Genomic DNA, 26,915 nt, shown 5'->3' with positions numbered 1-26,915 from the left:
TGCGCCACCTAGCCACCCCTTGCTTTAGCTTTCTGTGATCAGACTACATCTGGAGCATTGTGTCCAGGGCTAGATATCCTGTTTTGGAAAAGACATTGCTCAGAAGAGAGTGACCAGGCAGTGAGGGACCATAATACGCAAGGATCTGTTGGAGGAACTGGGGGTGTTCAGCCTGGAGAAGAAGAGACTTAATGGGGAACTTGGTAGCTCTCTTCAGATACTTGATTAGCCCTGTTTGGCTCTAGGAAGCAGAACTGGGGTCAGTGGCTGCTCAGAATCAAATTTTGGTTTAATGTCAAGGAAAACTTCCTAAAAAAGGAACTATTCAGTTGTGGAATGGACTGCATCTCTTCACCAAAGGTCTTTTTATATATAGGTCAGATATTTGTCAGGAATGTTGTAGTGGGAGATACCTATCCCCCTACAAATATCCCCCTACAAACTAGATGACTCCTGAGGTGGGGAGAGGGAGAAGGAACAAACATTTATTAAGCACCTACTGTGTACCAGGCACTGAGTTAAGCACTTTATAATTATCATCTTGTTTGATTTTCACAACAACCCTGTTTGTTGAGGTAGATGCTGTTATTATCCTCATTTTAAGAAACTGAGGAAACAGGTTAAGTGACTTGTCCAGGGTCACATAGCTAGTAAATATCTGTGATTTGAACTTGGGTTTCCCTGACCCCAGACCAAGTGCTCTAGCCACTTTTGTCACCGGGCTGCCTGAGGTCCCTTCCAACTCTGGGATTCTGCCATCTCTTCCCATATCTCAACTTGTGTTATATTTTCTACCTCCACCCGTCCTCAAGGCCTGGAGAGTAGCTGGTTTTTACAATGAGCTCTGGGGAATATATTCACATGCACATGAAAGGGCAGCAGGGTAGTCACGGGAGGGGCTTGGAGAACTTGAATTTCTGAGAGGGGAAGTGTTCAGTGATGATTTATTAGCCAGACAACAACCAACAAACAACACCTCAGCATCTGTTCCCATCAAACCATTCCTTTGGAAAGCAGCAGCATTGGACCGAGGCCCAGACACAAAGGCCCCAAGGGCCAAGGAAGCTGGGTTTCAGGAAGAAAAACCAAGACACCTCAGAGGATTTCAAAGCACGTGTATGTATGACTTTGGCTCTTGTCTCCTCTTCAGAGAGAGCTGGTGGAAGTCTTCTGGGTGGTAGAGGGTGGCAGAGGGAACCTAGGTGTGTGACCTCTCTGAGTCTTGGGCTTTGTCAAGAGATTAGTTTTTTGAGGCCTGGAATCCAGGGCGGAGATGTTGAAGACTGATTAGAGAAACCTGCCCGAGGGTGGGTGGGTTGGGGGGAGTAGTTATGGTCCCATGGTGCAGCAGAGGCCCGAGGCTGCAGTCAGATGGGGTCTCCAATTGAAAAAGCTTGATATACTCTATGGAGAGAAGCCAGTGAAGTTTCGTGTAGCAGCAGTCAGGTCTCCTGATTCCCAGGTCCATCCCATCTCTGATACACTTGACTCTACCATCCCATTAAGCTATCATCTCATATTTCTCCTCCTTTTTCCAGATCAGCTCGTTAGAGTAACTGTCTACAGTAGTTGCTTCCACTTCCTCACCTTCTACTCCCTTTTCATCATATTGCAATCTGACTTCTGTCCTCACCACTCCATAGAAAGGCCAGCAATGATCTATCTCTTTATTGCTGAATCCAGTGGCCTTTTCTCAGTCCTTATTCTTCTAGACCAGTGCTTGACACTGCCCCCCACACTTTCTAGATAATCTGTGCTCCCTGGGTTTTCTTGACATTACTCTGTTGTGGTTGTCTTCCAATTTGTGGAGCCAAGACCTTTGCAGGTCTCACCCCTTTGCAGAGGTCTGTCCTGAGGACTGTCCTAGGTCCTCTCTTCTCTACATTTTCTTTTGGTAATTTCATCAGCTTCCACTGATTCAACTATTATCTTAATGCAGATAAATCCTAAATCTACATATTCAACCCATATCTTTCTCCAGGCCAGAGGACCTCCATCAGCCTGTGGAACCCAGGTCCACCTGGATATCCTATAAGCATTTCCAACTCAATATGTCCAAAACAGAACTCATCTTTTCCCCTAAACACACTTTCCTCTTAACTTCCCTGTTTCTGTTGAGGGCACCATCATTTTTCTGGTCACCAGGTTTAGAACCCAGGACTCATCCTCAACTCTCTATTCTCACTCACCCTCCTATATCTAATCAACCAAGCCTTGCCAGTTCAATCACTCACATTCATTCCCTTCTTTCTACTCCCAACCCCAACCACTCGAATCCAAACCTTCATCACATCCCATCTATACTAACATAATCGCCTCAGCTGCTTTCTCTGTATCCAGTCTCTTCTCCCTCTAATCTGTCCTCCCTCTAGCTGCCAAATTGATACTCCTCAAGTCTGGGTCTGACTTCCCTTATTCAGGAAGTCTTAGTGATTCCCCTTTACTTTCTTTTTTTTTTTTTGGAGGGAAGGCAGGGCAATTGGGGTTAAGTGACTTGCCCAAGGTCACACGGCTAGTTTTTGTGTGTGTGTGTGTGTGTGTGTGTGTGTGTGTGTGTGTGTGTTAAGTGTCTGAGGATGGATTTGAATTCAGGTCCTCCTGACACCAGGGCCAGTGCTCTATTCACTATGCCACCTAGCCTCCCCAATTCCCCTTTACTTTCATAATAAAATGCTAACTCCCCCATGGCATTTAAAGTCCTTCACAATTTGGCACCACCAGCTAGGTCTAATGCTGCCTCCTGATGGCCTCCTCATATCCCACCTTCTCTCCCAAACCACTGAGCATTTGTTTTGTATTTATCCTACACTGACTCATCTGTGAAAATGTATCTCCCTAATAGAATGAAACTTCCTTAAGGGGAGGGACTGTCTCACTTTTGTACTTGTATCTCCAGAATCTAGCACATTTATTAATTTTATAAAGTTAATTTAACAAATAATACTCTCTAGGATTTAATAAATGCTTATTGACTGATTCTTTAATTCTACGATTCTATCCCACTTGGATCCCATCCCCAGTCTGGAAGAAAGAAGCATATGTGCAAACATGTACTTGTATGTGCACCCACATACATGTGACAAGTACTTCTTTCTGTCTTACCCATTGTCATCCCGAGAGAGGACTGACCTAATCAGGCAAACATACCCACTCCTAATCCTAGTCATCTAAACTTGATCTCACCTAGTCAAGGCTTATTGGATCCTAGGAGCTGCCCCTGTTCCCGGTCCAGGAAGTTGCTGAAAGTTACGTGGGAGAGTATGTCCCTGGGGAGGCTGGTGTTGGAGGGAGGAGGTAGTGCCTTGATCTAGAGTCTGTGAAGAAAAATGAAAATATCAGGGTCAGGTCACCCATCTCCCCTTGCTTTTATTGTCCCTCATTAGCCTAAGTTAACAAAGGTTCCTTTTCTGAACCATCTCTGGGTCTCAGACACACCTCCAGTGTCTTTCCTCTTGCCTAGAAAATAGTGGCTTTGGCATCACTGGACATAGACTTGAGTCCTAGGTCTTGCATAAGCTACGACTTTGGACAAGTCATTTAACCTTGATGAAACTCAGTTTCCTCATTTACAAAATAAGAGGAAATGCTTTTCTTCCTTAGCTCGCAGGGTCGCTAGGAGAAAAGCATTTTGTAAATCTTAAAGCGCCGTCCTATTATTCCCTGGGTCTGAGACGCCTAGCTCTCCCTTTCTCCTCTATCTCAGGCCCCTTCTTCCTTCTCATCTTTCTCCAGGACTCAGACTCCATCTTTTTTTTTGCCCACTTCTCTCTGCCCCGCTTACCTGGGTTACTGTGACAGGCCGAGACTGGCACTTCCGGAGGAAGTGGTGCCCAAGGGGTAATGGAGCAACCTCTGAATACACATTGCCCAGGCCATCCTTCTTACTGCCTCTGCCCATGGCATAGAAGGCAATGGGCTCCTCTGGCTCTTGGTAAATGGGATGAGGGGGCACAAGGCGTGGAGCAGGGTGGGACGCCTTTGGGGCTGGAATGGAGTAGAGCTCAGGGAGCATCTGGGGCTTGGTTGGGACAGGGGGCTTGGGCCTGGGTAGCTGGGGAAGGAAAAGGAGATAGTAAGTCCAGCCCTTCCTATCCTAACACAGAGAGAAGTGAGAATAAGAAGTCAACAGTCAGAACTGCCCCCTTCTTACCTCTAGTCTGAAGCTCAAATTCATCTTTTATTCTGTCTCTCTCCACCTGAAGTGATAGGACCTCTCCTCCCACCCAAGAGCTACCTCCCCTTCAAATATCCCGCCCCTCCACCCAGATCCTCTAGCTTTCCACCTTCCTCTGAGTCTCTTCTTCTTCTGGGTCTGGAGGCTCCGAACCAAGGTCATTCCTCTTCCAGGATCCACCCCCACTCCTGCTCTCTTCTTCCTCTAAGCAACTTGGCTCTGGTCCTTATTCCTTTCCACTATGTCTACCTCCCTAATCTCCATCTCAACATATCCTCCTCATCCCAATCTGGATTCTTTGGACTGCTCCTCCCTCCTGCTACCTCTGTTATCTCCTCCCTTTCCCTGGGTTGTTGAGGGAGGCAGACACAGATTCATCGGATGGCCCCACCCACTTCTAATACCTCCTCAGGCTCCCTAGGTCCAGGATGGTCCTTGTTCACAGGACCCAGGGTTTGTTCCTGTTTATGGATTGAACTGTACTGGGCAGCTCCATCTCTGCCCTCACTCCTGGATTCTGAGTGTTCTATATGTATAGACATACCAGCTGGAGCAGGGGTCTGTGGAAAAAGGAGAGAAAATTCAGTAACAGAAGGGCCCAATCACCAGCTGCCTACAGGATCAAGCTGATCAGGAGAGGAGAGAATCTGGGACAGCTGGATAGATGGGGAGGAAGGAGGAAGGCAATAATTCATCAGCATAGACTCCCTAGACTTCTTAGGTCCTCAGGGATGGCCTTTGGCTGAATATCAGGGCTGAAGAATAGAGTGTGTATGTATTTATGTTTCTCTGTTTCCTTCTGTCTCATTTTCAGTATTTATCCCTATATCTTTCCAGGTTCTGTAAAGGAAAGTCAAGACAACAAGCATTTATTAAGGACCTACTATATGCCAGGCAAAAATAGTGTCTTCTCTCAAGGAGTTCACAATCTAAGGGGGAGACAACATGAAAATAACTATATATATATATACATATATATATGTATATATATACACATATATATATATATATATAATTTTGTCTTTTTTTTTTCTTTTGGAGAGTGAGAATCATTGCTGGTCTTTTAAGATGCAATTGGGGTTGATTTGCCCAAGGTCACATGGCTAGTAAGTGTTAAATGTCAGAGGCCGGATTTGAACTCAGGTCCTCCTGACTCCAGGGCCAGTACTCTATTCTCTGTGCCACCTAGCTGCCCCAAATAACTATATACAAACAAAAATATATACAGGATAAACTGGACATAATCTCAAAAGGAAGGCACTAGCATTCAGGGGGACCAGGAAGGGCATATGGATGCCTCCAGGTGTATTAAGGTCCTCTCCACCTCTCTCTACCCTACCCCTTGCTCCTCCTCGTTTCTTCCCCTTCCCCTCTTCATTCTACTTTAGTTGGCCACAATATAGAACTAAGGTATATCTTTACTATTCATCATATTTGTAGAATAGAACTCTATGTTCCTTGTCCTTAGCTGAAAAGAGACGAATGCAACATCTTATTTTCTTCTTAAAATACACCCTAAGTCCAAATGCTTTTAACTGGTATCATCCTTGATTGGTTTCCTTCCCCCCATCTGAGTGGTGATCCTCACTAGAACAAAACCTCCACAAGCCTCAGACTCTACCATCCAGAGCAGATGAATATTTACTCTCCTTTGGAAGCTCTCCAGATACACTCTACATCTTCCCATGGCCATCCATTTCTGTTTTGTTTTGTTTTTTTATTGCCTTTGACACCAAGAAGTTTCCCTGGGTACAGCAGCTCACTCCTATTGCTCTATCCTCTGAAAAGCCAACGACTTGTCCAGAACCCTCTTCCACAAGTCCTTTCATGTTTGTGAGGATGATAAGTAAGTCTTCCCTCAAACTTCCTTTCTGGTGACTCAAGCAATGCCAGCTCCTTCCTTCTCAGTCCTTGCCTCTCAGCACTCTCCTCAGTCTCTTTTCTCTCTCTGTGTCTCTTTTTCTCTCCCTGTGTGTGTCTCTCTCTCCTCTCTCTGTTTCTCCAGTCTCCTCTTTCTCTGTCTCCCCAGTCTTTCTCTGAATGTCTCTCCTTTTATACCTCCCCAGTCTCTGTCTCCCTTTCTTAATCTCTCTTTTGATCTTTTTTATCCTTCCTTCTCTCTCTCTCTTCAGTCTCTCTCTCTTTTAAAATAAAATTTGTATTGCTGTCTGTTTTTGATATCCCAACAAGGAGACTCAGCCCCAGTAACCAGGGAGAACTATCAGATGGAATGGCCTCTATTCTTTCACCTTCACTTTTGGTCAGAAAGAACCAGAGACCCCTTAGCCCAAACTAGAAGAAATCTCTCCAGTTCCATTCCCCCAAGACCTCAATTCAGCTCTCCAGTGTCTCTGCCTCAGACTTGGGCAAGTGACTTTGCCTCTCTCTGTCTCAGTTTCCTCATCAAATGTAGATAATAATAGCACATCACAGGGTTGCTGTGAGAATTAAAAAATGATGTAATATTTGTAAATAGTTTTGCAAATCTTATAGTGCTATATAAATGCTAGGCATTATTATTATTATTAATAATTATTACAGTCTGCTCCCAGAGTAGAGGCAGCTATGCTGTGATGTCAACACTAGATTCAGACTGTGGCTCTAGTCCTGGCCGTGCCCACTAAGCTGCTTGTGTTGATCTTGAGTGAGCCCCATTACCTCTCTCTGGGCCGTTAAGTGAGAGGGCTAGCTGAAAGTCATGGAATCCTTCCAGTTTGGGAGGGACTTCAGAGGTCACCTAGGTCTCTTCTACAGCCTCCTTGACAAGTGTCATCCAGCCTCTAGACAAAGGTTTTCAATGATGGAAAACTGACCATGTCCCGAGACAGCCCATTCCATTTTTGAACAGCTCTAATGGTTAGGAAGTTTTTCCTTGCATCAAATCTAAATCTGCCTCAGCAATTTCCACTGATTATTCCAAGCTCTGCCCTCTGGGACCAAGCAAAGCAAGCTTCCCCATTCTGTTAAGATAGCCCTTCAGATTCTTGAAGACTGCAGTCTTGTCCCATCCTTCCTCACCCAAATCTCTTAATTCCAAGCCAGCGCTACCCACTGTGCCATCAAACTGCCTCTTGTAAATGTCTCCTTTTTTGGGTCATCTAACCAATTCCAAATCCCCCAGTTTTGTGCCTCTCCATCTTGTCTGCAGGATAGTTTGAGAGGCTTTGTCATATGCTTTCCTGAAAGCTATTGGGCAGGGGATCTATAAACAGCTAACTGGCACAGAGGATAGATAGGCTGAGAGTTAGCAAGACCTGAGTTCAAATTCATCCTCAGACACTCGCTGACTGTGTCTAGCGAGTCCAGCACCTTTCTTAGCCTTCCTCAGATTCCTCATCTCATAAAGAGGATGAAAATTAGCATCCACCTTCTGGAGCTGTTATGAAGACAAATGATATAATATTTGTAAAGTGCTTTGAAACCTTAAAACTCTACATGCTAGCTCTTATTATTAGGAAGGAAGCAGTAAACATTTATATAGCCTACCATGTTCCAGGAATTAGGCTAAATGCTTTCTACAAATACTATCTCTTTGGATCCTCACAACACCCTAGAGAGAAAGGGGCTATTTATTATTACCATTTTACAGTTGAGTTTAAGTGACTTGCCCAGGGTCACGCTGCTAAGATGTGCTGAGGTTATATTAGAACTCAGGTTTTCCTGAGTCCATCTACTGTATCACCTGCTGCCTCTCTGTTGGGTCTCTAAGCCTAGCGAAGGCACCCCAAAGGTGAGCCCTTCAGTTTAAGAAAATCCGGGTCTGGGGTCCCAGGTCCCCAGTCTGGCCTGGACTGGGAAGGTACCTGACGGATACAGGGCTGTGTGAGATGCTCCCCGTAGGGGCTGAGCGGACACAGGGTATAGTGCCGCAGCAGGTCCGGGAGCCGCTCGTGAGCACTGTTCTCGCCCAGCACCACGTGGCGCCCATCTTCCAGCTGGGCCAAGAGGAAGTGGCGGTAGCAGCTTCTGCTCCTGCGGGAGAGAGCAGGGCAGTCATGGGGCAGGTCCTGCCACCCCACAGTTTCAGCCCCCCAGCGCTGTTCTGCTCCCTGCCGGCCTCCCTCTTCACTTTGCACTGTCTACGTTCTCCTTTTTCCTTCTTCATTACTTTGCCTTTTCCCAGATTTCCTCCCTCAAGGAAATACAGTTTGCCCCTTGTCCCCAGAACAACATTCATCTGTCAATCAGCATGAAGGCCCACCCTCACCTGATAATTTGCATGAGCCCACCCATCTGTCAATCAGTACGAAGCCACGACCTCTTTGCTCATCTACAAAAAACCCCTACCCCTCACCTGTAAGTCAATACAAAGGCCACAGCGCTCTCGCTAAACCGCACCAAATAGCAGCCCGGGGGTTTGTTTTCCAGCAATTTCTCGGCCTCCCTGAAAGTTTGAAGGGAACATGGTCGGGTTCCCGAACGCCTGGATCCTCCCAGTGGTGCTCCCACTAGACTTTTGGTCTCCTTCTCCTCCCTACGCCATCCTTCTGGTCTGTTTCTCCCTAACCAATTGGTGGCGCAGGAGGTAGGGGGCAGGATGCAGGTCCCCTCCCTAGCAAGATGCTGAAATGGGCAGGAAACCCCAGGGAGCAGGGAGAAAGGGGGTGTTAGCTGAATGAGTGGAATAAATGATTAAATGACTCTCTTGCTAAGTTCCTGGAAGGGCCAGGATAGTGGGTTCTCCCCAAAGTAGAGCGGTAGCTATTTGGGCTAGTGTGGGGAGTAGTACATACTAGGAAGGAAAGCTCAGTCCTGTCTTCCAACTTTTAGCTCTCATGTCTGACTCCCATCAGCTAAGAGAGATAGGCAAGAGAATTGAGGGCTGGTATTTTAGAAGGAGGTTTGGCTAAAAATCAAATTAGGTCTGCCGAATTGGAGGGATACACTCAGAAAGAAAAAAGTAGAGAAAGAGACAGAGGGAAATACAGACAGATGTAGGGGGGAAAAGTGACAAAGATGTAATAGAGAACTGGAGACAACCAAAGAAATAAAAGAAACAGACATAGAGAAGGCACAGGTACATTGGGGAGAGGAAGGAGACACAGAGAAAAATGGTTACACTGTGAAATCTTGAGGACAGGGGGATGGCTGAGAAAGAGGAAACAGATCTAGACTGGATTTTATCCATATGACCCTCCTCACCGTCGAGTGATAAAGCCATGGAACCAGGCTGGGGCTTCCCCATCATGTAAGAACCAGGGTGCCTGTGTCTTCTGAAACCAGGCCCTGGTCTCGGCCTGAAGGGATGGTCCCCCTAGGCCAGGTACTTCCTCAGCCTTCCGTGTATTGCCTGGAATAGGCATAGGCCCCTGGCCTTGGAGAGAAACCTGGATGGGAGAAAATTTGAATTGCAGGCAAATGCTACAACCAGAGGGGTTTGTATCCCATCTCCAGAGCACATTCTGGTCCTACGTTACAGTTTCCCCTGCTAACCACTCTCAGCTTTCTAAATTGAAATAATTTCTGATACAATTTTCCTAGAAACTGATCAGAATCACCTTCCATCTTCCTCTGAGCCACATGGCTTTGCTGGCTTGGAGAGGGTGGAGGTTTGAGAATTAGAAGGCTTTTTGGAGTTGGGCTAACCCATAGATCAAGGGAATAAAGGAGATGATAAGTAAGAGAATCCTATGGGTTTCAGTTTCCCCAGAGGCCAGAGAAAGAGAGGTCCTACTAATACAGTGGAAGGGATTGAGGTTAGACAGCAGGAAAGAGAATCATCTCTGGAAGTTTCAGAAACATCATGGCGGCCCATACTGGACTAGGGAAGGATAATAGGAACCAGGCTGAGAAGCCCAATCCAGACAGTATGGTGTTGTAGAAGGAGCACAGAATTGGAGCAGGAAGACCCGGGTCTTGGTCTTGGCTCTTTTACTACCTTCATGGTTTTGTGTCAATGAGAATCTCTCTGCCTCAGTAAGCTGAAGAGATCACAACAGATGATCTCTAAGGTCCTTTTCAACTCTGAATCCTGTGAAGCTCTAAGTAAGAGTTGCAGAGGAACAGTAAAGATGAAAGGAGTTAATTGACTTGTCCCTCAGCTCTCGTAGTCCCAGTTCAGGTGCCCACTTCTCCTGCTCTCCTTTTCACACTCTCAAATCCATTTCCTCTAGGAAGTCTCATTAAAGCTCCTTATAGGCCTGGTATCCACAGGGTTTGGGGGGGGGGAGAGGCAAGGGATGTGGATTCAGATGTTCCTAGTTTCTCTTCACTCACCTTGGTGTGGTTGGGTGGGACACCCTCATCTTCTGATGCCTGAGGCAAAGTAGGTAGTGCCATGCTTCTTCTGCTCTTCCGAGTTGGATATTTTGGGTGGAAAGTACTGAAAGTTGGGGCAGGTTCTTTCCATTCCCCTACATGTACAAACAGAGCTGTGGGCTCCAAGGGGACCGGATGCAATAGTAATCCTATTTTACTTTCCCATTGCTCCTAGTCCCTCTGCTCAAATCACCCTAGGACAGAGAAAGGCCATAGCATCTCCTTGAGGAGACAAATAGACCGATATTGCAAAAACAGTGATGGAGGATATTGATGGGGGCTAGGGGGAGAAATGATGCTAGCAGGAAGTACTTCCCAGGGGTGAGACTGAAAGGAAGGAATAAGAAAATGAGGAAGAAGGTATAGAAGGTATGGTATAAGAGGGAGTTGATGTACGAAGAGGGATGAGTAAGCAGCAAGGAAGACTTTTGAATGCCTGGGAGAGTTTGGGGAGATGCTGGAATGGAGGTATCCTTTTAATCTACTTTGGTGAAGGACAGTGGGAAAAGGATCATGACTTTTCTATAATGGATTCTATCAACTTGAGGGTTCTGGGATTCAGCTGTCTGAGGAGCAGGACACCTGGATTCTAATCCACTTCTTATGGATCATTCTTACATCTGTCTTTGACAATTTCAGAACACTTTCTCCCCGTCCTCCATCCTCAACCCATTGTCCAATTCCCTTCCTATGATTTATAACCCAGCTCCATACTTAATCTGTGTGACCATGGGAAAGTTACTTCCAGGGTCTGCTGGAACCAGCTTACATGGGCACTCTGAGCACTGATTGTTAAAATTTAAGTCTGAGCACTTACACATTAGAGATCTGCAAGTGCTACAAATTAGCGTTGGATGTTTTGTTGATTATCTAGACTTAATGGAGAAAGATGTCAATTAGGCAGATTAAACTTAAAAGTGTGTCTTTCCTATATTTCTTCCCCACCTTCTCCCCCAGAAAGCTGATTATTATACATTTATCAGCATATCTTTGGCTTCCCAATATATGGTCCTCATTGTCAGGCTTATACTAGATGACCCCTAAAGTTCTTTTTAGCTCTAAATCCTATGATTCCCTAGTAGTCTTTGTTTCCTGCCTAATCTCTCTTCTTTAAGGATTTCAAAGGACTTTATAGATCTAATTATTCCTCTGTTGAATAGAAATAGAAGGAACAATGTAAGACCAGAGAGAAAGAGGACTCCTAAGCAAAGGGACCAAGGTATTCTGCTATCCAGCCCACACTTTTTCTTTTTCTGTTTCCTCTTCAGAGAAAGGGGACCCCTTAACCTCACATCCAGAGTGGTCACAGGGCTATTGTAGATGAAGTCAGAGGATGAAGACATCTCAGGTAAAGGAAAGAAGAGGGATGATAGGCAGGGAAAATCCAAACCTGGCACTTACCTTGAGGAGGCATCTGATCTATGGGTATCTCCATGAAAGGGGTTTTATGAGACTGAGCTCCCTCCCCCCCCAACCCAGAGCAGGTGTATTTGTGCTTCTTAGTTCCCCTACTTCCCCCCTCCCCCTCCCAGGGGCAGGAAATGGTACCTCACTCACAGCCCAGGCCCCCAGGGCCCACGTCATGGAAAGCAATGTTCCTCCCTCCGGAAGCCTCATAGACTGAAGTCATCAAGTGTGTGTGTGTGTGTGTGTGTGTGTGTGTGTGTGTGTGTGTGTGTGTGTGTGTGTGTGTGTGTGTGTATGTGTGTGTGTGTGTGTGTGTGTGTGTGTGTTGGTGAGGGGTAGGAGTGTGGGAGGAGAGGGGTGGGGCAGGGAATATTTCTCTTTTGGTTCTTGGGAAATCCTCCCTATTGTCTGATCATCATCCCTCCCAATGTGGAGGGCTCACTTTTCTTCTTTATTCTTACCACCCCTACTGTTTTTTCAATCTTTCTGTTTACTCAGGACAAGATATGACTATTAAGATCAATGAGAGCAGGTCTGTAAAGTGCTTTGAGATCCTTGGAAGGGATCTTTGGGGGTCAACATTCAGGATCATTCCAGATCCATTAAGGACATGTGGAAAGGGAGGAGAGGCAATGGTGCAACAGGGAAGGTGCATGCTAGGCTTTGGATGATGAAACCAGGGGTGAATGCATGGGGCCCTAAGGGACTGGGTAGGATAAAGAATAGGGAACTGGAATACTGACTCCAGGTGCTAGAAGCCAGATGTTGGGTCAGGATGTTAAAGTTTGTTCTTATCTAAGTCTCCTCCAAGCTCTTGCCCCCTTGGAGGTGTTCTGGAAAGAGTATTAAACTGGAAGTCAGAAAACCTGGGTTTAAGCTCTCTAAATAAGCTCTCTAAATTTACTAGATGTCACCTGGAGCTTTTCCCTTCACTTGTGAGCCCATTTCCTCATCTAATAAATGAGGTCTAGTGTTGTAGGAAGAACATTATGTTAAGTCAGAGGACCTGATGAGGGACGGAATCCCACTAGGTTCAGCAGGAACCCTGATCCTATCTAAGACCAGGAAACCTGCAATGGCGTCTGGAAAGAAGTCAGCTCAGCCTTGCTTGGAGTTAGAGTTGAGAAAGTTTATTTTTACGCCTTTACAGCAGGCAAGAGTCCTTAGGGGATCTGCGAGTGAGAGGGGTACATGCTTTTACCTTTAAAGGGTAGGGCTGCCATTGTCAGGGCTGGCCTGACAGAAGGGACCTCAGTGCATGGATAAAGGTTAGAGCTGACAGAGAGGAACTTGTGACTTTAGTGTATAGATAGTTTAGATGAGATTTGGGTTAGGCTGGAAGAGACATGAGGCAAGGACAAAGGAGTGTTTGGGCCAGGCCGCCAGGCCAGAGAAGACACAGAGATTAAGTAAAACAAAAGAGTCACAAGGTGTTGCCTAGGCCTAGTTCGGATAGGGGGAAGGGGCAGAGCCCAGGTTGGGAAAGGGATTTCACAGATTACAATTTTACAATACAAATTGCAGTTACAACTGCACAGACTGGTTTTACAAGTTGGTTTCACAAATTGACCTAGACCCCAGGTACCCCATCAGACCTAGCTATCTGTTTGTTACCTGTATGACCATGGGTAAGTCACTTAGCTCTCTGGTTTTAGGATGTTCATCTGTAGAAAGAGAAGGAAGTTGCTTTCCATTTCTAAGTCGATAATGCTATGATCCTTCTTCAGAGGGCTGCTGTGTGTGACAGTGATGTAGTCTGTTTGTGTCCTTGGGAGGGGTCCCAAGTGAGGCTTGAAGGGCTTCAGTAGTAATGGGAGTTCACACTGGGCTCATGTCCTGCCTTTTTTAGGTTTAGAGAAAGATAGAGTGTCTGTCACTTTACCATTTACTAATGGAGTGTCTCTCTTACTATTGAAACATACATTAACAAATAGAAAAGGAGAGGATTAATGAACTAAATGTGTATATATATATATATATATATTTTTTTTTTTTTTTTAAAGCAATTGGGGTTAAGTAACTGGCTCAAGCTTACACGGCCAGGTGTTTCTGGGTGGGTGCTAAGTGTCTGAGCCTGGGATTCGATCTCCAGGTCATCCTGTCACTGGAGCCGGTGCTCTTACTTGCTGTGCTACCTGGCTGCCCCAAAATGTATATTTTTTTTAAAAATTAGAAAGCCAATAAATAATAAGCAAAACTAAGAAACACATAAAAGAGGAGATATTTAAAATTAAAGGAGAAATAAGGAACTGGGAAACTAAGAAGACTATAGAAATGATAAAGAATTAGAAGCAAATTAGAATGCCTTTCAGTTTTGGAATGGCTAGACAAATAGTGGTACATGAATGTAATGGAATATTACTGTTCTATAATAATGAATACAGAAATTTTGGAAAGATTTACATGGTCAAATATAGAATAAAGTCAAGGAAACTACATATACAACAAAGAACAAATACATAAAACAAAAGTAAATGCTAGGGAACTGCAGTGTTCATGAATATGGCCCCAAAGAAGAGATATGAGATGAAACCCCCACTCCACTCGTTTATGGAGGTAGGCGGTACACAGCTATGGTACATTTCATACGGTCACCCACTGCATCCTGTCTTGACTTTTGTCTTGCCACAGGACTTTGATGACTTGAGGAGAGAATGAGGCTGTTCTGCCTCACTTAAATATAATTCACACACAAATCCAGACTCTTCAAGTCAAAAGACAAACAACAATGGAGTGTCTACAGAAAGGTAGGGTATCTGTCACTTTACCATTTACTAATGGAGTATACCTTACAATTTCTAACCAGCAGGTGGCACTATACTAAAGACAATGGCCAGAAAGTCTGTATTCACCATTCTCCTACCCTCATCCTCACCTCAACCCCCAGTTAACTCCTATTTTGGATGGCTGGACAAGAAGAAAATCCTAACTGGTCATGACTCAAAGTGACCTGGGCATAATGTTAATGACATTTGACTCAAGAATATTAAAATATGGAAATGTGTATGTCTTGCTGAACCCTCACCCTCTCTCTGGGAAATGTTCTGTTCTTGATCGACTAGCCACTACATCCATACAACTTAAAAGCAAGACAGTGTTTAATGCAGCCACATGGTTTATTAAACATAGTAAAATTGCACAGAAACTATCCAGAGCTCCTCTCTCCTGGAAAGCTTTACCCAACCACCTCCCAAATGAAACCTCTTCCCAATGATCCTTCCATGCTTTGAGGGGAAGGAGTTGGGTGTTTAAATAGAAAGTCAAAGGTGGTATAACAAAGGAAGCTTAATCTCCCTGACCCTTGCTGGTTATTCCTCCATTCTCTGTAGTAACTAGCTTTCCTTGGTAATCTGGAATTTACCAGGGTCTTGAATCAGGTCCCCTTTCGTAATCTCATCTGGGAGCTTGCAACTTCACTCTATGTTGGGTTCTCAAGCAGCTACCTGCCTTTTTCCCTCTGGCACCTAAGCTGAACAAGTGGAATGGAAATCTCTTTTGGGCTGCAACCTCAGTACCTGCCCTAGTCAACAGTCTGGATCCATTCTCCAAAGTAAATCGGTGCCAGTCAGTCTGGCAGCAGTCACATACCTCCATTCCCCCCACAAGGCAAGAAGAAAACTCCTAGGGGCGGCCAGGTAGTGCAGTGAGTAAGAGCACCAGCTCCAGTGTTGAGAAGACCTGGATATTGAATCCCAGGCTCAGACACTTAGCACCCACCCAGCAACACCTGGCCGTGTAACCTTGAGCAAGTTACTTAACCCCAATTGCTTTAAAAAAAAAAAAAAACTCCCGCTCCCCAAATTGCCAGGACAAACAGGGCTAGGATGGGGAAGGGGAAGGAGGAGAGAACATTCAGTTTGAGGCCTACTGGTTTTATCACTGCCCTGTCCTCTTGTATAACCTTCTGCTTGTCATGATCCCAAATTTCCTGGCTCCTGGGAAGAATAAGATAGCAGGCTCCTACGAGAGGAGAGGAGGAATAAAGAAAATGTGATAATCACCAGAAATGTTGTACTCAACTCCTCTGTATCCCCAAACCTTCATTACTTCACCCCTGAAACAAATGATAGTTCAAGACAAATAAAGAACATTCAACGGGGCATTCTGACGTGAATTACATGAGGAAAGTGCTTTCTAAACCCTGAAATGTAAAATAAATGTGAAATCCTCAGATGAGGCTCCTCATATCCATCCTTTTCCCCCTGGAGGTTGGGTGGGTGTAATGAGAATGGGAATTTGAAGATATTCCCTGCCCCTTAACAGACCTAGAGGGGAGTTTGAAGACCTCCCCTGTTTTGAAAGTAAACTCTGCCCTCTAATAGGCTGAATGTAATCACATGGAGCCTGTGATGGAGGGTGGAACAGAGCCCACAGGAAGCTCCCCTGCTGTGAAGATAAACTCTATTCCCTAATATGCTAAATATAGTCACATGGAGCCTGTGGTGGGAGGAGTTTGCTGAAAGGAAGCAGAGCACACAGGAAGCTGGTCAGAGCTAGCTAGATGGTTGGGGAGAGAGGACTCTCAGGTAAGGAGTCAGATAGGCTTGTGAGTAGATATTGATCTTGTATTGGTTTGTGGGAAGGCTAAAGGACTCTGTGGCTCTCAGTGTTATTATGGCTTCTGAATATCTTTGGTACTGTGATGGAATCAGCTTACTAGTTTTGGGATTTGGTTTTCTGGTGTCTAAATAAATGCTTCAGTTCTGTCCTCCATCCGGAGAATCTGGTATATTTTGCGATCAAATGTCATGAGATATTTGTAGTCATGGTCTTTATCATGATCATGATTGCTGTAAATATTGCTTTGGAGGTACAGTGGGGTGTAGGAGTGAGATGTAAGAGAAAGGAGCCTGAGCATTAGGTAGAAGAGGAACCATATTCCCTACCCTGCTGCCATCCCTCACCTCCACAATAATAATGGCTAGCATTTATATGGTATTTTAAGGTTTGCAAATGCTTTACATATGTTATCTCGTTTGATCTTTTCAACAACCCTGTGAGGCAGTTGTTATTGTCCCCATTTTACAGATGAGGAAATTAAGACTGACTGACAGAAGTTAAGGGACTTGCCCAGGGTCACCCAGCAGGTAAGGTCTGAAGTCAGATTTGAACATGACACTATTCGCTTGCACAATTTGGTTGCCTCCATAAGGGAGGAGTAGAAACAAAACAGCTCCCCTTGTGGGAGGGAAGAGAGAAGAAACCAGAGGGGATGAAATAGATGGAAATTTCTAGGAGAAAATGGCTTTCAGAGGGAACAGTCTGACCCCCTCGAGAATTAAAATCCTCAGGACCCCAGGATCTGAAGTCACAAATTGGAAATGAAAGCTTGAAAACACAATGGATTACAAGAGATCATCAGGTAGAGAGAGACCCATCAAAGGCAAGGCTCCAAGGTCTTTCTTAAGACCTAGAGCTAGGGGAATGGTGTAGGATGGGGATACTCAGGTAACAGGAGCTGAGTTGCCTAACTGGACAATGGTCAATGTTTATGAGCAGGCTATCATATGACTCTGGGGGACATCCTTTTCCTGTTATTTCCCTGTTTGAGGTTTTGTATCAGCAAGTATTCAAACTTCCAGTTTGAATCTATCCAAGTATATTCTCTGGTACTTCAATCCAGATCTGACACATCAGTAATAGGTATTCAGTGAAAAGAGAGAAGCAAGTGTAATTGAGGGTAAACAGCCCAGCCCTTTGATCTGCTCTGGCTAGAGCATACTTCATGGAGTACTGAACCTGCACTGTAGCCACTTCTATAGGGAAACATATGGCTCAAAATGAAGGGCTTGTCACTTTGGGATGACACAACAAATCATGGGTGGTCCCTTGGTTCTATGCACTTGAAGGGGGCGGGAGATTATCAGAGTTGTGTCAGAGGACTAGCCACTAAGCTAGGAAGATGGGCCTGCTCAATAGATCTTAAAGGAAGCAACTCCTCTCTCTCTCTTCTTTCTTCCGATTCTCAGAACTGAATTTCTCCCTGAAGTGGCAGGGAAGGAGCCACCCTTCTCCCACCCATGAAGTATGGTTTTTTGCAAACACATGGCAGAGGGCACTTAACTTGTCTAGATGAGCCTGAGCCTTCATCGTGGGCCACTTCTTCAGTTTTGTTTCTTTCCTGAGTATAGGTGACCGAGTAGCGATCTTGAGATGGCAGTCACATTTTTGGCATGACAGTACCTGACTGCCCCTTTTCAAGTGCTCCAAAATTCAGCCTTTGGCTTGAAACTTACTGCATCATGAGGAAGCGTTAATCAAAGGTTTCTAGAGTGAGAAAGAAACTCAAGAGTTCATCTAGTTCCTTTAATAGATGAAGAAACAGAGGGTCTTTTCTCCTATTGTCTTTCCCTTAGTGATATTCCCCTTCCCCATCCCAAATCTTGCATATCATTTTTTTTCCTTTCTTACCTTGTAGTTTTTGTGGTGAGAAGATGAGACACCCACAGAGGAGACTTAAAACTTCCCCCTTTCCTCAAAGGACCTATCCTGGTTCCTCAAAGGACTATAGCCCTTTCCTTCTAGAGACTTCTCTTCCTACCATTCTCTAGGCTAACCCTAAACAGCACAGGAACGCTCTGAATCTGTTTGATGACAGATCATCATACAGGGATATGAGTCAAGGGATATGAATTTAAGTCATGGCCCCTCCACTTACTAGTATTGTGACTTTGACTAAGTCATTTAACCCAAATGGGGTAGTTGGTCTCTAAGGACTTTTCTAATCCTGAATGACTATGATTTCCAAGTACTGCTTGCCTTTTCCTTCTGTGACTAAATTCCCCATTGAGACCTTTGAAAGTAAGCTTATAATGGGGACCTGACTGGAAAGGGAATATTGTTTTCCTCTCTGCTCTTCTCCCCACCCCACCCCCTCTCTTTTCTTCCCTATATGTTTTCTACTTCTTCCTTCATATGTTGAAATTAGTAGTCAAAAACAGGGACAAGGGAAGCTCCTATTTCAACCACAGAGGATTAGGAGAGTGAAAATTTAAAAAAATTAAATCTAATTTTTTTCAATGAACAAAAGTCTACCCTTTCCCTCTTCCCCTCCCCACAATAGCCCTAGTATTAGATATACATAGGTGTAATATCACTATTGGGTCTATACACCAAAGAAAGCAAAGAAAGAGGAAAAGGATCTTCATGAATAAAAATATTTATAGCAGTTCTTTTAGTGGTAGCCAGAAAGTGGAAACTAAAGGAGTGTTCTGCTATTGGGGAATGACTAAACAAATTGTAGTATATGGACATAATGGAATATTATTGTGCCATAAACACTAATGAAACAGACAATTTCAGAGGAACCTGGGCAGACCTAGACGAAATGATTCAGTGAAGAGAGAGCTAGAACAACTTATAGAATTATGCCAGCATTCTAGAGGAAAAACAACTTTGAAAGACTTTAAAACTCTGATCAGTGCAATGAGAAGTCATGAGTTCAAAAGAATGAGGATGAAATATGCCACTCACCACCTGATGGAGAGCTTATGAAGCTAAAATGAAGAAAGAAACACACATTTTTGGACATGACTAATGTGGGAATTTTTTTTGCCAGACTACACAACTACGTATTAAGAATTTTGTTATATTTTTTTAAATTTCCTCAATGGGTGGAAAGGAATAGTGGTATAGAGAGATTAATTTTAAATGCATGTTAATTGAAAAAAAAATATTCCCTACCCCCAAATATGCATATTTAAGTAAAAACAAATGCCCACATTGGCCAAATATGTCTTAAGCCATCACTTCTTGGGAGGATGAGACTGAAGGAGTACAAAGAGATCCTATGTCATGCTGTCTTATATACTATCCTCTCTGCATGCAGGCCTATACATGTGCACATGGGGATGCAAAGGCAGCCTTGAATATGCTGTCCTCTTGGCTCGGCATTTCCCAAAATGTGTTCCCTAGAATGTGATTGTATCATTCCATTAGAATTGATGCATTGCAAGAATATTTTACTGCTAGCTTTATTTTCCTCTTCAAGAAAAGACTGGATGGGGGAGGCTAGGTGGTGCAGTGAACAGAGAGCATCGACCCTGGAGTCAGGAGGACCTGAGTTCAAATCCAGCCTCAGACACTTAACACTTAATAGCTGTGTGACCTTGGGCAAGTCACTTAACCCCAATTGCTCTGCCTTCCCCCCTCCAAAAAAAGCAATAAATAAATAAATAAAGACTGGTAGATCACTTGTCTAGGATGCTGAGGAGGCATTCTTGCAGGCATGGGCTAGGTGGACTAGCTGACCTCCAAGATTCAACAAAAGTGAATATAAAATCGTTTGTAAGGGGCCTCTGGGGAGCATAGGCTTTCTGGACTACATTCTCCACAAAGCTTTGGGGCAGAGAGCTAAACTCATTTGGAAAGAGTCCTGAACATTATTGGGAGTATGTGTCTGCCTTTTAAAAAAACTCCATGATCTTAATTATTTATTCCAATTATTTACTTAGAAATTCCCTCCAGTGATGCAAATTGGCAATTCTCCCTGCATGGTCTTTAGAGAATTTCCTGAGGCACAGAAGGTGGAAAAGTGACCATGGTCACAGAGCTAATATATGCCAGAAGCATAATCCAGATCTTCCTGACTCAAAGACTACTACTCTAACCATTACATACCCCAAATACTTATTACACATAACTGTTTTCCACCCCAATAAGCAGTGTAATTCCAAAGGGTACCTACATTTATGGGTAACAGCAATATACATGAAGTGTTAACATTTTTAGTGTCTAAATTGGCTTGGCAAATGATGGTATATATATTTTTTCTATTCACAAGCTACTTGAACATATTTCCTATATTTGCTCTCTTCTACATATATACACATGCTTTCTACATGCAACCACACAGAATCATGAATATTAGGGCTGGAAGAGAACCAGAGGGCATCTATTTTAACCTTATCTTTTAGCCAGTGAGTCAATAAACATTTATTAAGTACCTGCTATATGGGTCAGGCATTGTGCTAAGCACTAAGGGTACAAAAAAAAAAAAAAGAAAAGAAAGAAAAGAAAAAGTCCCTGTCCACAAGAAGATCATAATCTAATGGAGGAGATGACAAGCAAATAACTTTACATGAACAACCTATGGGCAGGGTAAATAGAAAACAATAAAGAGAGGGAAGGCACTAGAAATAAGAGGTATTTGGAGGGACTTCCTGTAGAAGATGAGACTTTACCTAAGTCTTGAAGGAAATCAGGGAAGCCCTGAGGAGATGGGGAGGGAGAGCATTTTATGCATTTGATTAATAATCATTCTTGTTTTGTGGTGCCTTAATGCTAACAAAGGACTTCCCCCCAAATTGAACAAGGCTCATTGCCAAAGATCTGTGATTTCTAGTGGGTAGTTGGGTGGGTGGGTGGCGGTATTCCCTCTACCCAACACAGACCAAAATTCACCTATAACTATTAGAGAGTTACCCTAGACTTAGGGAGGTTGAATAACTTATCCATAGTCCCAAGGCTAGTTAAGTGTCGGAGGTGAAATTTGAACCTAGGATTTTAGAGATCTAGTCCAATGCCTTCATTTTAGTAACAAGGAGACAAAAGCCCAGGGAGAATAAGGGATTCCCTTGAGTGGGAGGGCCACTTTTTAAGGAAAACCAAAACGTGACTTTATAAAGCTGAGGAGAGGAAGGATTAGAAGGGAAGGACTCAGAGAGAAAATAGCACAGATCCCAAGAGTTCTACCCTTTTGTTCTAAGCCCTGAGCTTCTGATTCCCTGAACTTCATACTTGAGAACCCAGGTATCTTGGTGGCATTACTAATGAGCTATTACTATAAATAATGAGCTATTATTAATAAAATGAAGTCAGACTAGATGGTTTCTAGTCTTAACATTCCATGATCAAATGAGATCATGTCCCCCTTCCTCCTATTCAATAAATTGCAGTGGCTCCCTATCATTTCTAGATCAAATACAAAATTATAATCGAGTTACTTGCCTTATCTTCCCCTTCCCCCCCACCTCCTGCTCCAGTCTTCTTACATTTACTTTCCACCTACTCTTCAATTCAGCACCACTGCCATCCTGCGGTTCAATGAACAAGACACTCCGTCTCTCAGCTCTGGGCATTTTTGCTGGCTGTTTCCCCATGCCTGGAATGCTTTTCCTCCTCCTTTTGGCTTCCTTGGCTTTCTTTAAGTCCCAAGTCAAATGTCATCTTCTATAGGAAGCCTGTCAGAATCCCTCTTTATTCTAGTGCCTTCTTTCTGTTGATTGTTTCTTATTTGCCCTGTCCATAGCTTATTCATACATGGCATTTCTCCTGCCATCTCCCCCATCAGATCATGAGCTCCTTGTGGGCAGGAATTATCTTTTGCCTCTTTTTGTATCCCTAGCTCTTAGTACAATGTCTGGCATGCAGAAAGCACTTAATGTTTATCTGCAAAGCAATTAGCATAATGACCAAACATATAGTAGGTACTTAATAAATGCATATTTCCCACCTTTGTTCCCATGTTCCTACCCCACCTCAGCAGGAGTCTATGTCATTGCTCTTCTTTATCCTGCATGGGCTCACAGGTGGCATCATAATCCTAGTATCCCCAGAATAATTTTCAATCCTTTGTTTTGTGGGGGCTGATGCCCCTGCTCAGTCTCTTCTCCCAGCCTTGAGTCAGGAGGTATTTAATTCAGTTCAACAAACATTTATTAAGTATCTACTGTATATAAAAATGCTGTTCTAGAAGACAGGGATAATACAAAATTCAGATGATAAGAACCTTGCTTTCATGTAGTTTATAGTCTAATAGGAGCATAAAAAGCAAATATAGGTAACTATAATATACAATATTACATAATAAGTGCATGAAAAAAGGCAAAATAAAAGTGTTGTGGGAGGTCCAAGTTTGGAAGTGCTGGCATAGATTTTTCTACACACCTGTATTTATAGATGGGGGAAGCTAGGAGGTGCAGTGGACAGAGTGCCAATGCCAGTTAGGAAGATTTCTCTTCCTGAACTCAAATCTGGCTTCAGACACTTACTACTACCTGTGCGACCCTGGGCAAGTCACTTAACTTCTGTTAGCCTTAATCCACTATAGAAAGAAATGGCAAACCACTCCAGTATCATTGCCAAGAAAACCCCATATAAAGTCACCAAGAGTCAGACGAGACTGAATAACTGAAAAACAATAGTTTATAGATACATGTGTATATACACATACACACATGTGTATATATCTATATCCACACTCATATATCTATATTGTCATAACTATATCTATCCATGAATCATCAGCAAAGATATGATAGTCATACCCATGGGAACTGATGAGGTTACTGAAAGAGCTGAAGGAGAAGAGAAAGCTTAGGATAAGCCTTGGGGAATAGCCACTTAGGGCGCATGATATGAATAATGAATCAACAAAGAAGATACAAAAAGAAGCGTCAGATAAGTAGGAAAACCAGGAGATAGTAGGGTTACCTGAGGACCAAAGTCATTTGCATCTTCTCATCATTGGTGGAGACTGATTATTCAACGTTCCATGTCTGTGTGAGGAGGGGAGTTGGTGAGAGCTTGAGAGAAGAGAGATATCCTGGCCTTCTGACTTCTATCTTTGAGAAAGAAGACACATGATTCTAGATTCTCTTTAGGTCCCTGAAGACATAGGACGATTCTGGGAAAAAGTCAATATGCATGTGTGTGTGTATACATATACATATATATGTATATATATATACACACACACACACATATCTATAAATATAGACATTCAAAAGGATGTATAGAAAAAAATTTGTGCCAGCACTTCCAAAATTCAGATCTCACATGGCACTTTATTTTGCTTTTCTTTCACATATTTATATATCTTGTACTATCATTGCTGGTATTTTCACCTTATGTTCCTATAGGATACTCCTATGCTCCTACTTACATTTCACCTTGATCATGTGCCTCTCCCCAGCTTACTACAGTAGAGACTTTGGAGAATTCTCTCATTTCTGTTGCTTTTGGCTTATATTATTTGCTATTCACTGTGTATGGTTTTTTAGTGGGATTTTTACTGGCATTTGGTGGGAAGGGAGTCAAGCTTTGGATACATAGCTTGGGGCATTCATCCATTAAGGGATAGAGATCAGGAGCTCAGCTTGAACCAAAAAATTATTTTCTCTAGACTAACAACATTTGGGGGGAGCAGATAGTTATAATTATAGCCTGATTCTCTTTCTCTGAGAAAAAGAATGGCTAGCTTCTGGCCCTAATCTGTTTCCCCTACTGGTAGGAAAATTTCACTTGGAGAAGAGTGGGTGGATGAGACTCTAGAGATGTTTATTCATGCCACCCTGTGAGCCTATCTAGATGGGCTCATGTGGACTCATAACCTACATAGGTACACAACATATATTACCCTTTATAGTAATGATATGTAAAGCCAGAGAATAGAGAATATCCAGGAGGAGACAGCGGTCAACAGTGTCAAATGCAACAGGTCAAAAAGGAAGAGTATTGAGAAAAGACTACTAGATTTGGCAGTTGAGAGATTGCTGGTAACTTTGGAGAGAACAATTTCAGTTGTGAGTGATGAGGTTGGAAGCCACATTATAAAGGGGTGAGAGGAATGAGTGAGAGGAGAGGAAGTAGAGGCCACAAATGTAGACAACTTCTGGGGGGAGGCTGAAACTCCCTATCTTGCTCAGGGAGTGTAGCAACCACTCACAGACCTCATCCTGCTACTGATCAGCACAGAGGCTCTGACCTGCTCCTTTTCAGACGCAGGTTGGTTTACCTTTCCAGGGGTTCACCATATCATGGCACAGACCTAGTGTGGACACTCAATAAACTTTAGCCCTTTTACTTAAAGAACAGGACTCTCAGGCTCAATTAATCTTCCCGCCTCAGCCTCCCCCCAAAATGGGGATTATAGCTATGTGCTACCACATCTGGCTAGACAATGTTTTCAAGGAGTTTGATGAAGGGAGCAGAGTTATTGGACAATGGCTTGATGGGGATCATAGAGTCTAACAAAGTTCTTTTTTTTTTCTTTTAAGATGGGAGGTGGGTTTTTTGTTTGTTTTTAAGGATGGGTCTATTTTGAAGGCAATAGAGGGGTTGACTTTGGATAGAAGAATCACTTCATTTTCAGACACTGAGGCAATGGAGTAGAGAGTGGGGGATGATGTCAAGAAGTTGAGATGAAGATAAAGGTAGAAAAGGGAGCTCACAATGAATTACCTCAATTTCTCAGTAAAGTAGAGGGTGAGGTTCTCACCTGGATTAAGAAGAGGAAGGTATGGGAAGCTTGAAGAGGGAAGAGAAGGTTTGGAATAGCTTGTGAGATACGACATAGGGAATCAATTAGGGAAGAATTAAAGGACTGCTTCACAGCAGTGAGTGCTCAGTTGAAATTGAATATGTATCTATTTGGCTCCGCCCTGTAACTATAGCTGTTCCCTCTGTCCTACATACATATTTACATACCTCCTACATGTAACCCCATAGAATCATAGTAGAAACAGAATTTGAGTTGATCTTTAAAGATGGGACAGCTAGGTGAGGGAGTACCAGGCTTAGAGTCAGGAAGACCTAAGTTCAAATCTGGATTCAGATACTTACTAGCTGTATGAACCTCGGAAAGCCATTTAACCCTTTTCAGCTTAGTTTCCTCATCTGTAAAATGAGCTGGAGAAGAAAATGGCAAACCACTCTAGTATTTTTTTTAATTCTTTATTTACTTTTAGTTTACAACGTTCAGCTCCACAACCATGCCAGTATCTTTGCCAAGAAAACCCCAAATGGGGTCACAAAGAATCAAACAGGACTGAAACAATTGAACAACAACAAGAGAGATGATTGGGGATGAGTTGTTTGTGGCTTTGATTTCAGAAATGAAAACACAAATGCATACTCTGACACAGAGATACACATACGAATCACAGAATTTTAAGATTAACTAGAGGATTGTATGATGGCAAGTATGCCAGGTCTGGAATTGGAGGACTTGAGTTCAAATTTCACCTCTGACTCTTACTACATGTATGATTTTGGATAAATCATTTCACATCCCTAGGCCTTGGTTTTCTCCTCTGAAAAACAAGGAGATTGGACTGCATGACCTCTGAGGTTACTTCCATCCTATGAACTTCTCATACTCAAGAGTTAGTAGGGATCTCATAGATCATTTAGTTTAACTTGTTCCTAACCAAGAATTTTTTACATGGCATCTTTAACAAGTAGTTATCCTGACCTTACCTTGAAGAACAAATTCCAAGGTAGGCCATTTCACTTTGAATAACTCTAAGGAAGATTTTCCTTATGTTGAGCAATTTTCATCCACATCCCTACCTTTCTGAGAGATGTATTCTCCAGTTCCACTCTTTTTTTTTTTTAGGTTTCCACAGGTCTTTATTGTTCGTTCATTTCATAGGCCATTCTTTGGGAAAGATTTCACATTTTCAAAGAATTTTTAAAATGTTTTATAAGCAAAGTGACTAAAATACTGACATTTGCCAGCACAGCCAAGGCAGTCTACATTACTGTCTGAAATTCTTTGCTCCAAACTTTTTAAAATAACACTGATGAACTAATGGAAACAGCTTGCCTTCTCTGTGAAGCCTATGAGTATCAGTTGCTCCTCTAATAAAAGTCCCATTGACAAAAATTCTTGGAACAGTTCTTGAACCAGTCATTTTATGAAGGGCATCCTGAAACTGGCTTCCATATTTATGCATATCCAATTCCACTGCCGTATATTTTATATCCCTGTCATTGAAAAGCTTTTTTGCCATTGTGCAATAAGAACAGGATGTTTTTGAGAAGATCACTACACAATTATGTGAAATTGTTTCCTGGATCTGATTTATAGGAGCAATTTCTGATTTATCCATGGAAGAGGATGTTCTGTTCCCCATCCCAATGGAGACTGAGGCATTTGCGCCCCAGCAGCTCCGGCAAAGGAGCCGGGCCCCTGCAATTGCCGGACATGGCTTGAGAGGGGACAGGGCCCCTCCGCCAGCGGTGAGACTTCCCCTTCCCAGTTCGCCCGGGGCCACTCCACTCTAACTTTTGAACCCACTATCTTCTTAATAGGAGACCATCTTTCCTGACATTATTCTCCAAAGTCCTTGTG

General features: G+C 43.4%; 1 protein-coding gene and 1 pseudogene across 1 annotated transcript; both read right to left on the bottom strand.

The window, feature by feature from the left end:
- Nucleotides 1-937: 937 nt before the first annotated feature.
- SH2D2A (SH2 domain containing 2A) lies at nucleotides 938-12,144 on the bottom strand. The gene is made up of 9 exons (XM_069107553.1): nucleotides 11,981-12,144; nucleotides 10,391-10,527; nucleotides 9,317-9,501; nucleotides 8,469-8,558; nucleotides 7,978-8,146; nucleotides 4,579-4,734; nucleotides 3,782-4,051; nucleotides 3,184-3,314; nucleotides 938-1,404 (listed from the first exon to the last, which is right to left on the bottom strand). The coding sequence occupies exons 2-8, from the start codon at nucleotides 10,451-10,453 to the stop codon at nucleotides 3,195-3,197; spliced, it is 1,053 nt and encodes a 350-aa protein (XP_068963654.1). The 5' UTR covers nucleotides 10,454-10,527; nucleotides 11,981-12,144; the 3' UTR covers nucleotides 938-1,404; nucleotides 3,184-3,194.
- Nucleotides 12,145-26,163: 14,019 nt separating this feature from the next.
- On the bottom strand, nucleotides 26,164-26,803 carry LOC138176735 (glutaredoxin-2, mitochondrial pseudogene; annotated as a pseudogene).
- Nucleotides 26,804-26,915: the final 112 nt, after the last annotated feature.

This window comes from Petaurus breviceps, unplaced genomic scaffold, assembly GCF_028583685.1.
Source record: "Petaurus breviceps papuanus isolate PSGF00001 unplaced genomic scaffold, PetGlider_PUasm1.0 90165, whole genome shotgun sequence".
In the NCBI taxonomy this organism is placed as follows: domain Eukaryota; kingdom Metazoa; phylum Chordata; class Mammalia; order Diprotodontia; family Petauridae; genus Petaurus; species Petaurus breviceps.
The sequence above is the reverse complement of the archived record's forward strand: the minus strand, read 5'-3'. Positions and strand labels throughout refer to the sequence as shown.